Below are 12410 nucleotides of genomic sequence, written 5' to 3'. Positions count from 1 at the left end.
GTCTTCTTCCACGGGTTTTATTGAAGATAAAACAGGACAAGCCCAAGAGGATAATCTTGCTGGCTCCAAATTGGCCTCGGCAGTTTTGGTATCCAACTCTAAAAAATCTATGCCTGGACCCCCCTTGGATTTTACCTCAGTCTCTGAACCTTCTGTCCCAACATCAGGGTCAGGTTCTACACTCTCATGTCAGAACTCTCAGCCTGGCGGTCTGGTTAATCCAGGGCTTTTGATTTCTTCCTTACTGCCCAAGCAGGTTATGGATGTCATTTTAGAAGCCAGACATCCTAGTACTAGAAAATCTTATGCAGGAAAATGGAAAAGATTTTGTTCCTGGATGCAGGCTCAGGATTCTGATCCTCTTCTTCATAACATTCCTTTAATTTTACTTTACTTGACAGATCTCTTACATAAGGGTCTCTCTTTCTCTTCCATTAAGATACATGCCTCTGCTATTTCTGCTCATTATAATGCAGACCCTCCAATCTTTTCCCACCAGCTCATGCAACAGTTTCTCAGAGGTGCTAAGAACTTAAGACCTCCTAGATCTCCTCCTATTCCTGCTTGGGATCTCAACTATGTTTTGGAAAAACTAACCTTGCCTCCTTTTGAGCCTGCTGCCTCTTCTGACATCAAGTTTTTATCTTGGAAGACAGCCATCCTGTTAGCCCTAACCTCTGCCAGGAGAGTTTCAGAGTTACAAGCTCTTATGGCTGTGGAACCTTATATTATTTTTCATCAAGACAGGGTATCTTTGAGGACTAATCCTACCTTCATGCCTAAGATGGTTTCCAAGGTGGCTTTAAATCAAACTATACACTTGCCAACCTTTTTCCCCACTCCTCAAAATAGAGGGGAAAGGATCTTACATTCCTTGGATGTGCACAGACAGCTACGTTTTTACCTGAACAGAACCAAGGACATCAGAAAATCAGAACAATTGTTTGTTTCTTATGCTTCAAGTTCCCAAGGTAAAGCCATTTCATAACAGACCATTTCTAAATGGATTGCTCATGGAATCAGATTTTGTTATTCTCACCATGGAAAACAAATCCCAGGAAGTATACAGACTCATTCCACCAGAGCTGCTGCCACTTTTGCGGCCTTCCTCAGGGGTGTTCCTACCAAGGACATTTTGGAAGCTGCAACTTGGAGTTCAGTGCATACATTTTCTAAGCACTACAATCTACCTCTCTTCTCTAAGTCTAGGGCAGGCTTTGCCTCTGCAGTCTTGCAGGGCCTTTTAGCCGCCCCTTCCTCTTTATGACCACCTCCCTTTCTTTCAGCTTTGGGATTCTACCCTACAGTCATGACTACAACAGTGAAACACGATGAACATAGTACAGTTGTGTACACCTACCATAAATGTAGATGTTCGAGTGTCTTCACTGTTGCAGTCTGGGTTTCCCTCCCTCCTGTCCCCTCTTATTTTTACTTTTGTGTATTTCCTTTTTTCACCATTCTTCTGAGGTGTATTTGCAAAGGTTATGGGACCTTTTTCATTTTGGGACTCCTGACATCTGGGGCAAGAAAAACTGGAGATGATGGCGTAGGCTGTCAGCTTTATACTCCTGGTGCTCTGACGTCAGGGAGCATGGTTGAACAGCCGACGCCGGACCCAGACTTTGGGATTCTGGCCGACCGAGGGTTGCCTGCCGGCAGGGGAGAACCCTACAGTCATGACTGCAACAGTGAAGACACTCGAACATCTACATCTATGGTAGGTATACACAACTGTACTTTCTGTAAATCCTAGGGAGCCTTGCCTGACACACGTAGTGATTTCTCCTCCAGAGGCAGAGGGGAAACAATAATAATAGACGCCGCCCTTGTGGCATAGGGGGGTCTGAAGAACCAGGGCAACAGAGAATCCTTCTCTGATAAGCCCTTCCAGCATCCCTAAGGGTTGCCCGGCTGCTCACCTCTGGTGGCAGTCGGGGAAGACTTTCACTGTACCCAAAAGCCTGGCAAAGTTTAACACAAGATAAATGGGTGCAGTCCATCATTATCCGGAGGTTACAAAATTCCCTTCCATCAACCCCCTTTACAGTCAAGGAAGACCCTTCCAGATGTTCCACCCCATCGGAAGGAGCAAGCAGTAATAGAAGTTTCAAAACTGCTAGAAAAAAAGAGTCATCCAGGAAGTCCCGGCAGACCAGCACAGATCCGGAACTTACTCAAGGTTCTTTTTAGTACCAAAAAAGACAGGGGACTGGAGACCGATTCTGGATCTCAGCAGACTAAACAGGTCTGTGCAAAGAACAAAGTTTCGGATGGTCATGCTACAGTCCATTCTACCCTTTCTGGGTCAGGACAATTGGATGTGCTCCATAGATCTCCAGGATGCGTACTATCATATCAAGGTAGACAGACGTTCCAGGAGATACCTTCGCTTCCGGCTGGGAGCCAGTCATTATCAGTTCGGAGCTCTGCCCTTTGGTCTCACCACAGCCTCCAGGGTGTTCACCAAATGCATGGCAGTGGTCACGGCTCACCTGAGGCGTCAGGGATTCCAGGTGTTTCCATATCTAGACGACTGGCTCCTCACTGCTACTACCAGGCATCAACTTCTTCAAGCCAGGGACTACACAATTTCAATTTTCTCTCAGCTAGGCATTACTCTAAATTTCAAAAAATCTGCCTTGTTGCCCTGTCAATCTATTACTTATATAGGAGCAGACTTAGACACAAGGAGCATGTACGCAAAGCTACCTTTGGACAGGGTGTCCACAATTCGCCAGCAGGTGCAATTCCTCATGCAGTGCAAAAGGGTACAAGTCAGATATGTCCTTCAAACTCTAGGCTCTTTGGCAGCGGCAATTCTTCTGATACCTCTGGCCTGTTTTCACATGAAAATTCTTCCCATGTCTCATATGATCATGATTACAGAAGCATGCAAAAGACACCTTTCTTGGTGGATGGTCTCCCCTCTAGTGACTCAGGGCAGACCATTCATTCAGTCCCCTCCAGTTGCCACAGTGACCACGGATGCCTCACTGATAGGGTGGGGGGGCATTATCAGGGCAGTACAGTCCAAGGCACTTAGCAGCCTTACGAGTACCATCTGCACATAAATGTCTTGGAGATGAGAGCCGTGCTCCTAGCGTTGCAAGCCCTTCAGGACTCTCTCCCTTCTAGGACCATTGCAATTCAAACGGACAACATGTCAGTGGTGTGGTACATCAACAAGCAGGGTGGAACCAGGTCCTATCCCCTATGTCGAGAAGCACTCAGACTCTGGCAGTGGGCGATTTCTTCCCAGCGATTTCTGATTGCGACGCACATCCCTGGGAAGTCCAACATCATAGCGGACAGGCTCAGCAGAGCTATTCTCATGCCTCACGAGTGGTCTATGAATCAGGTAGTTGCGGATCTGATCTTCCGCAAATGGGGACAGCCTTGCTGCAATCTGTTTGCCACCCCCTTCAATATCAAGTGCAGCAACTACGTCTCCCTTTTACCGCTTCCCGATCACCTTCCCAGAGATGCTCTAGTCCACGATTGGTCTCAGGGACTTCTTTATGCCTTCCCTCCATTTCCCCTGATACCAAAACTCATACCGAAAGCAATATCGTTGGGTTGCAAAATGATCCTCATTTCCCCCTACTGGCCTCAACAGATATGGTTTCCGTTCCTGTACCATTACCTTCTCGATCAGCCCTGGACTCTGGATCTGATTCCAGACCTACTGATTCATCAGTCAGGTCGGCTGCATCAATCCCTCCAAACACTCCAGCTCACAGCTTGGTTGCTCCACTTCCAACCTTAGCCAGGCTTCCCAGCATTTCCCCGGCCGTGCGTGAGATTATTGTCTCTTCTCTCAAATCCGCCACTAGGAAGACTTATGCTAGCAAATGGAAACGTTTCTCTTGTTGGGCAGAGGCTAAGAACATAGATCCCTTTTCAGCCCCAGTACACGAAGTCTTGGAGTTCCTTACAGCTTTTCCATTCCGGGTCCACTTCTGCCACAATCAGGGTTCAACTAGCGGCCATCTCTAATTTTCATGTTGGTTTTTCTAATCTAAACATTATGTCTCATAAGCTGTGTAAAGCTTTTCTCAGAGGGACCACTCTCCTTAGGCCCCCAGTAAGAGATCCCCCTCCTCCTCGGGACCTTAATTTGGTATTAGCCTCCTTGATTATTCCCCCTTTTGAACCGGCTGCATCCTGTTCCATTAAGTTCCTATCTTGGAAAACTCTCTTTCTGGTAGCTATTACCTCAGCCAGAAGTGTCTTCGAACTTCATGCACTGAGTGTTCGCCCTCCATATTTAGTTTTTCATAAGGACAGGGTTGCTGTTAGAGCTAACCCCTGCTTCCTTCCGAAAGTCTTCTCGGAGAATAATCTAAACCAATCTGTAGACCTTCCTGTGTTTTTCCCTAACCACACCAACAAGGCAGAATACAAACTACACCAATTGGATGTTCATAGGCAATTGCATTTTTACCTGCATAGAATGAAAGATATAAGAAAGTCGGACCAACTCTTCCTTTCCTATGCTAGGGGCAAACAGGGTCTTCCAGTTTCCAAAGTGACTCTGTCCAAGTGGTTGTCTCATATTATTACCTTCATCTATCAACTAAGAAACAAAGAGTTGTCTATCAAACCAAAAGGTCATTCTACTAGGGCTTTGGCCACCTCTGTAGCCTTCCAGGCTAGGTTGCCCGTGGACTCTTATCTGTGCCGCTGCCATGTGGGCAAGTCCTCATACCTTTGTTTCTCATTACAAGTTAGACATGGTCTCCAGGAGTAGAGCTAACTTTGGTTCCACTGTTCTGAAGAGTCTGTCCCAATGAGCCACCGAGGATCGTAGGTGCTAGGGACGCTGTCCCAACAAGCAAGAAACGAAGGCAAGATAGACAACTTAACATAAAGAAGTTATGTACCTACCATAACGTTCCATGTTAGTTGTCTTCATCTCACCTTCTTTCTTGCGTCCCACCCTCCATCCCCGTGTCCTGTTGGACCGAGAGGAGTTCTAGTTTCTCTGGCTGAGTTTTCTCTGGTTTGTTTCCAACTAAGAGAGTATTACAGGTTTACTCAACCTGTTTGTTTGGACAGGTTGTTTCTCTGGCTATGTCTGGGGTTAGCTATTACAAACGAGATCTGGGTAGCTAGCGTTAGGCATTATAGGATAAGGGAGAGCCTCGAGCCAGTAAACAGCTCTCGAACTATTGAAGATAGCCGAGTCGGAGCCGAGGATCGGCTCTGATCCCAACAAGCAAGAAAGAAGGCGAGATGAAGACAGCTAACATGGAACGTTATGGTAGGTACATAACTTCTTTTTCTCTGACCTGTAAGATGAAGCTGATTTGTAGTGCATAGCCTTAATCTTCTGTGCTTAACAGTTTCATACCTCTCAACTGTACAGATTTTCGCAGAATGTTCAGACTTTTGGCTCATATTTTTTAGTCTGTTCCTCATAATTTTTTTTGTTTTCTGGCAAATGATTGGGATGATCTGAGGACTGGTCACTAAATAATGACATATATTTGAGTTTCAGACTTCATATCCTTCAGAAAATGTATATTAAAACAAATCCTGTTACTCTAGCTACTTTCTAAATTTATAAGAGCAATATTTAAAATGTGTCCCTAATTTTGGGCCTTTGTCCCCCCTATTTTGTTGGGCTTTGTCCAGATTTCTTGCAGTAAGATGTTGAGAGGTATGGCTTAACTGTCATGCATTTTGTCTTTGTAAAAGTTAAATGCGACTGCATATCATCTATCGTAACAGGTAAGTGACAGATATATTTTCTTCCAGATTGCTGCAGTATCATCTTTGCTGTTGAGTGCTGAAGGTCTTCAGCTAGGTGGTGAGATGCTCTCTGAAAATTATAACGCAGCTTCCATCAGCAGACCTAATGCAGAAGGTAAGTAAAGCAAACATCCAGTTTATGTGCTAGATTTACGTCGTGTGGAAGAATTGCTGTGACAAATTACACTACAGTGATTATGTTGCTAGGCATTAGGTGTCTAGGAAAAAACTTCACAACTAGCATTCTTGAGTAAGAGAGTTGACAATTGTCTACACTGACTCAGCATGATGGTATTAGCTATCATGTTTGAGTAAGCTTGCGCCATTTACCCATGTCCATTTTTATTTCATGTCCATGTAGATCTTTCAGTGCAATTTTCTTTCAGCTCGTGGTTTTAGTCAGACCTCTCAAATTTTCTTATTTTTTTAGCCAGCTCAATTGGCATAGATGGATAAAGCCCTGATACAGTAACTTAAGTTCAGTTAGTAGCTCAGACTCCTGCTGGAGCTGGCTGGAGAGGAAATGGAGTTAACAGACGAGCTTGTCTCTCTCAGGGAGGGAAAAGGGTGATTCACATGTCCAGTTACACAGAATACACCAGTCTCCTCTATGGAGACTGAACAAATGTGCATGATGTTCTTGTTTCAGAATGCAAGTGAGTGGCAGTCCTTCCGTATGCCCCTTGTATGTCCTTCCTGAAGAAAGCACACTGTGCTTGCTTAGGAAATTTGAGTCATAAAGAGAAAACCGTGATCTTCAAGTGGATGATAGCATCATTTTAGAATTATCCCTGGGCTCTCACCCCAAGGGGGAATGACTGAATCAACTGGCCAGAAGGGAGACTCAATGGTCATCAGAAAACTAAGCAGAAAAAAAATCTTAATTTCTTTCTGTTTAAATCGGGGGTTAATTTCCAGTCTTAAGTGGTCTTTTAATTATTCAGTCTTTCGCCCCTGTGACTTATGAAGACCAGTAGCCAGCATCTAGTTGAAAAGGCCCAAAGGTTTTTTTTTTTTGGCATGGCAAAACTTGTAAACACTGGAGAACCATCTAGCATCATGATTCTTTTCCTTTCGTCTGAGTTGGTCTTTTGTGGCAATATTCTTTACTTTTGAGCTTTTATTACTGACTTCAATTAATCATCCAGACGTGTTCAAATGTTATGTCCCCCTTGATCTAAGTAATAATGTACTTGTGCTACTTCTCCTCAGGCATTAGTTTGCATATGATGTGTACACAATGAAATACATCCTGTGCCGTATTCAGCTCTTCTTATAGGTTCATAGGTTCATACTAGGCTATCTGCCCTAGGGCATTTATAAGCCTAGCCAGAGTGTGTCTGGCTTTCGCCACCCATTTTAAATTAATTTTGCTATGCCTTTTTTTGAGGTTAGTATACTGTGCCTCTGTCTAACGGCGACACAGAAGTGATAGCCGGGGTAAACCTACGATCTCCCATCCACTCATCAAGATTCCTCTTGAAGAGAGTCAATGTGGGACTCTGCCTAACCTGGACTGGGATTTTATTCTAGAGTGAAGGGAGCCTCTGGGTTATGAATCTGTCCCTCCAGCATGTCCTATTTATTTCAGTGCTGAGGTTCAAGTCTCTCAGGCGCGTAGCTCGATGGGATTTGGATTTTCTGAGGTGCAACATGTCCATTAATTCTGGGTTGGACATGGCTTTATACGTCAGGCACAGATCGCCTCTGAGGAGGCGGTATGCCACTGAGTAGAGCTGGAGTTTCTTTAACCGGGCAGCATATGGCATCTGTTTGAGCCCTTTGATCTTCTTGGTGAGGTACTTTTGGGGCCTTTCCAGTTGCTGCAGGTGTCTGGTAAGGTACATCCCAAAAGGGGCATTGTACTCAATTATGGGCCTGATGAGGGATGAGTAAAGAGGCACGATGACCTCCCCTGATCTAGATGTGAATCCCTTCATGATTAGGTGGGCTATATAAAATGTTTTTCTAACCACTTTGGCCACGTGGTTGTCAAATGAGAGATTGCTATCAACTTGGGTCCCCAGGTCCCTAATGACTTATTCTGTACTTAATGGATTACCACCTATATGGTAATTTGTGGGCACTTTGTTTTTGCCAAAGGCGATGACTATACACTTTTGGCGTTTAGCTTGAGGCCATGGCTCTGGCACCAGGTGTCTGTTTCTATGAGGCCCTTTTGGAGGATGCTTGTGTCGGCTGGAGAGTTGATTATGGCCAGTTTGCAGTCATCTGCGAACTTGGTCAGCCACAGTCCTTCCGTGTTGGCCTGTACCGAGAAATATATACCGAACAAGAGAGGTCCCAGGACTGAGCCTTGTGGGACGCCACTTGTAACTGGTTTGGAGTCTGACATGGCTCCAGCAATTCCAACCATGTGGGTTCTGTCCTTGAGCCAGTTTGCAACCCATCTAGTGACATAGGGGTTTATATTTAAGCTGGTGAGCTTATCTATAATGCCCGAGTGGGGTATTGTATCGAAGGCTTTTGCGAGGTCCAGGTAGGCTGTGTGGACCACCTTCCCCTCGTTAATGGCCTTGGTGACTGTTTCAAAGAAATCGATCAGGTTTAAGAGGCAGAATCTGCCCTTAACAAAGCCAAACTGGGTAGGATCCAGTGTCTGTAGGTCCCCAATATCTTTATTTATGAGCTCCATGATGATCCTTTCCATAGCTTTGCAGACCAAGCTAGTCAGGCTTATGGGGCGATAGTTTCCAGGATCCGTTGAGGCACCAACTTTGTGGAGAGGGACCACTGTTGCTGTACGCCACTCTTTGGGTACATATCCTGTAGTAAGGCTAAGATTGAACAGTAGTTTTATGTTTGGGTTTAGCTCTTCTTGGAGTTCATGTAGGACGCAGCTCTTCTCACCTCTTTGAAACCATAAGTAACTTTGCTGTTTTTTTTCATTTGTGAATAGTTTACAACTCTTATTAGTCTGAAATTCTTCTTATTAAATATTATTAAATACACCATGTTTCTCTTAACTTAAGAAAGTAGATATTGAAATTGAAATTTATATTGTGTATTCCTCCAATGAACAATGTATGCTTGTAGCAGATAGCTATTACTTCAAAACTTTCAAGAATTTGTTTTTGAATGTTTTCTGTCTTTGAATAGTGTGTGATTCATGTAATTGTTAATGTTGTATAAGATGCAACCCAGCTGTTGAAGTATGGAGACTTAACATTTCAAAAACCTTTATTTACAAGTTAGAGAAGTGATAGATTTGAAGAGAGGAAGCCATGTAAGAGCATGTCTTAGCCAAGTGCTTAAATGGCAGGGGTAGCAATGAGATTTTTAAGACGAAAACATGACTAAACGAGGTAGAAAAGAAAAAAATGAATCAGTAAATAGGCCACTTTGCCATTTGATTGTAATGCTAAAAACCTTCAAATACTTCTACAACAAGAATAAATCCAGTCTTTTGAAAAAGTTGAAACATAACTATTGCTATTATTCTGTTGCTTGCAATGGGGAAAAAGCCCACATCTCATTCACTATTATAGGTACCCAAATTATTTTTACTTACAAAAGAAATGATGATTTTCTGAGCTAATTCTGCTACTGAACCTGAAAAATAAGCTCAGAAAAATGAAGTATCCTTTGAAAAGGAGACATTAATGCACTCACTCGAGGTACTACTTAAAATGGAGAACATCGACATTTGTGCTGTAACAGAGACCTGGTTCAAGGCAGCAGAAAGCACCCCTGCACTACCAGGCTACAACTCATTCCACACCTTTCGGTCCCAGAACTTGGACCGAAGCTCCAAATGTGGTGGTGTTTCCATATTCATAAAAGATGCACACACCTCCAGACTGGTAGCCCAACATAACGCATCTGAGATACTTCAGGTGCAGATAACATTGGGTAAGACAGTGATTCAGGTCGTAGCCTGCTATATGTCCCCAACCATGTCCCAAGATTCACACTCCACATTCCTAAGCACCCTGGAGAATTTTAGGGTCCAACCTTACACTCTCATACTGGGCGACTTCAACTACCCCTCCATTAACAGGGAAAACTACTCATGTATCAATACACTTGTCCAACGCTTTCTGGAATTCATTAATTCCAATGTCCTGGACCAACTCATTCTTACTCCCACTAGATGTAGCAACATCCTTGACCTGGTCATTACTAACATGGGCGACTGTTGCTCTACACCAATAGTCAATTCCTCCCTGGTTAAATCTGATCACAAGCTACTCACCTTGGAAATCCCCCCCCCCCCCAACAAAGGTAACCACCATGAAAAACTTCTCCAAAGTTAACTTTGGGCTCCTAAAAACAGAAGTGGCTAACTTCATGGCACCCATGCAAATGGAGAATAGTAGCATGACCGCCATATCATACACCAATGCACTGTACGAACATGTACACAAATGCATGGATCTCGCCATACCCAATAGAACTAAAATGCTCTCCTCAAAAAAAAAGGAAGCCAGTCTGATGGTCCCCTGCCATAAACAAACTCTACAACAGAAGGAGGAAATTGATGTGGAATAAGGTGAAGTTCCAAGACTGGAAAAACTCCGTTATCAGCCTCAGCAAAAGGTTGAGATCCCTCATCAAATCCTCTAAAGCTAGCTATGAAAACAGAATTGCAGCAGATAGTGAAGACAACCACAAGGCCTTCTATAGTTAGGTAAAGAATCTCCATGGCAATACCCAGATTTGCTCTGAGTTGCTGCACAATGGTATCTCCTATACTGAGCCAACAGATATTGCAAATTTACTGGCAAACAGATTCAGTGCTAACTTTACCCCCCCCCCCCCCCCCCCCAGGTACCAATCACAATACCAGTAGATTGCCAGGCACCCAGTATTACTGCTGCACAGGTTAAAACAGCACTATCCAAGGCCAGGAATACAGCTTCTATGGGACCTGACAGTATCCCTGGCTGTGTTCTGCATGAACTACAGAGTTAACTGGCACCTCACCTGTGTGCCCTGTTTAATCACAGCCTCACCTCAGGCTTTGTCCCTAACGAATGGCGCACTGCTACAGTCATCCCTCTCCACAAAGGAGGAGCGACTACGGGAACTATCGCCCCATTAGCCTGTCTGATACGCAAAGCTATGGAACGCGTCGTCATGGACCTAATAAACAAAGATATAGGGAATCTCCAAACTCTGGATCCTACACAGTTTGGTTTTGTGAAGGGTAGATCATGCCTGCTCAACTTGATTGACTTCTTTAAGTCAGTCACCAGAGCTGTGGATGAAGGTAAGGTGGTTCATACAGCCTACCTTGATCTGGCCAAAGCCTTTGATACCATTCCTAACTCAGGAATCACAGAAAAACTTACTAAGCTAGGCATCAACCCCTGTATCACTAGGTGGCTTGCAAACTGGCTCACATATAGAACCCAAGCTGACTCCAAGTCAAACTGCCGACTAGTCACAAGTGGAGTCCCACGGGGTTCAGTCCTGGGTCCTCTCCTGTTTGGTATCTATTTCTCTGAAGTCCAGGCCAACACAAAGGGACTCTGACTGACAAAGTTCGCAGATGATTGCAAGTTGGGAGCTATTATTAACTCCCCAAGTGATGCTGACATCCTACAGAAAGGCCTCAATGAGACCAGTGACTGGTGTCAGAACCATGACCTTAAGCTCAATGCCAAAAATTGTGTCTTCATCCCCTTTGGGAAAACCCAGTTCCCTTGAATTACCACATTAATGGTAGTCCACTGAACGCAGAAGGCGTTATAAGAGATCTGGGAACACAGGTTGACAGCAACCTCTCTTTTGACCACCACGTTGCCACTGTGGTCAGAAAGTCCTTCTGTGTGGCACATCTCATTACTAAAGATTTTGCATCCAGGAAGAAAGAGGTCATTGTCTCCCTCTACTCTTCCCTCATTAGGCCAATCATCGAGTACAAAGCCCCATTTGACATGTACCTCACTAGACACCTGCAACAACTGGAGAGGCCACAAAAGTACCTCACAAAGAGGATCCTAGGCCTTAAACACTTGTCCTATATGGACAGACTCAAAAAACTCCAACTATTCTCTGTCTCATATAGTCTACTTAGAGGCAATCTCTGCTTGACTTACAAAGCCATGTCTGACCCAGCTCTGTTAGAAATGCTACATCTAAAGAAATCCCAATCCCTCCGCACCACACGCTCCAGAGACCTCATCCTCATTACAACAATCAACAGAACATGCTGGAGGGACAGGTTCATAACCCAGAGACTGCCCATGCTATGCAATAGACTTCGCATACATGTCAAGCAAGAGCACCTCACTGGCCCTCTTTAAGAGAAATCTTGATGAGTGAATGGGAAATAGAAAATGCACCCCAGGGATTAAACCAGTGGCTGTACTCGACAGAGGCACTAGGAACTAAGGTTGGGTGGCACGATGCCAGGGTAATCCTATGGGCTAGGCTTGTAAAGGCTCCAGGGCCAGTACACACCTATGAACCTATTTATGTTTTTGTCACCAAACTCTTATAGGACATAAGTGGATTGTAAACGAGTGGAGTTTAATGCAAACATGAAAGATTGGTGCCAAGGGATATTATCTTTTACTGCTTTAGTACACAAAAAGGTGGATAGTATCTTTGTTAGGTAGAGGAACTCAGCAGCGGGGAAAAAAAGTCATGATGATGAGGGTAGTATATCTTGCAGCATCTTTACT

General features: G+C 44.3%; 1 protein-coding gene across 1 annotated transcript in view; it reads left to right on the top strand.

Moving 5' to 3' along the window:
* The window catches only part of RTTN (rotatin), a 3641098-nt gene that overhangs the window by 2279056 nt on the left and 1349632 nt on the right, over window positions 1-12410 (top strand). Inside the window, exon 38 of the mRNA XM_044067142.1 lies at window positions 5764-5872. Within this exon, the coding sequence (XP_043923077.1) occupies window positions 5764-5872 (109 nt within the window). The remainder of the gene's footprint in view (window positions 1-5763; window positions 5873-12410) is intronic.

The sequence above is a fragment of the Protopterus annectens genome, chromosome 3.part1, assembly GCF_019279795.1.
Source record: "Protopterus annectens isolate FY-2018-M chromosome 3.part1, PAN1.0, whole genome shotgun sequence".
In the NCBI taxonomy this organism is placed as follows: Eukaryota; Metazoa; Chordata; order Ceratodontiformes; family Protopteridae; genus Protopterus; species Protopterus annectens.
Note: the sequence above shows the minus strand (reverse complement) of the source record. Positions and strands in the feature narration are given on the sequence as shown.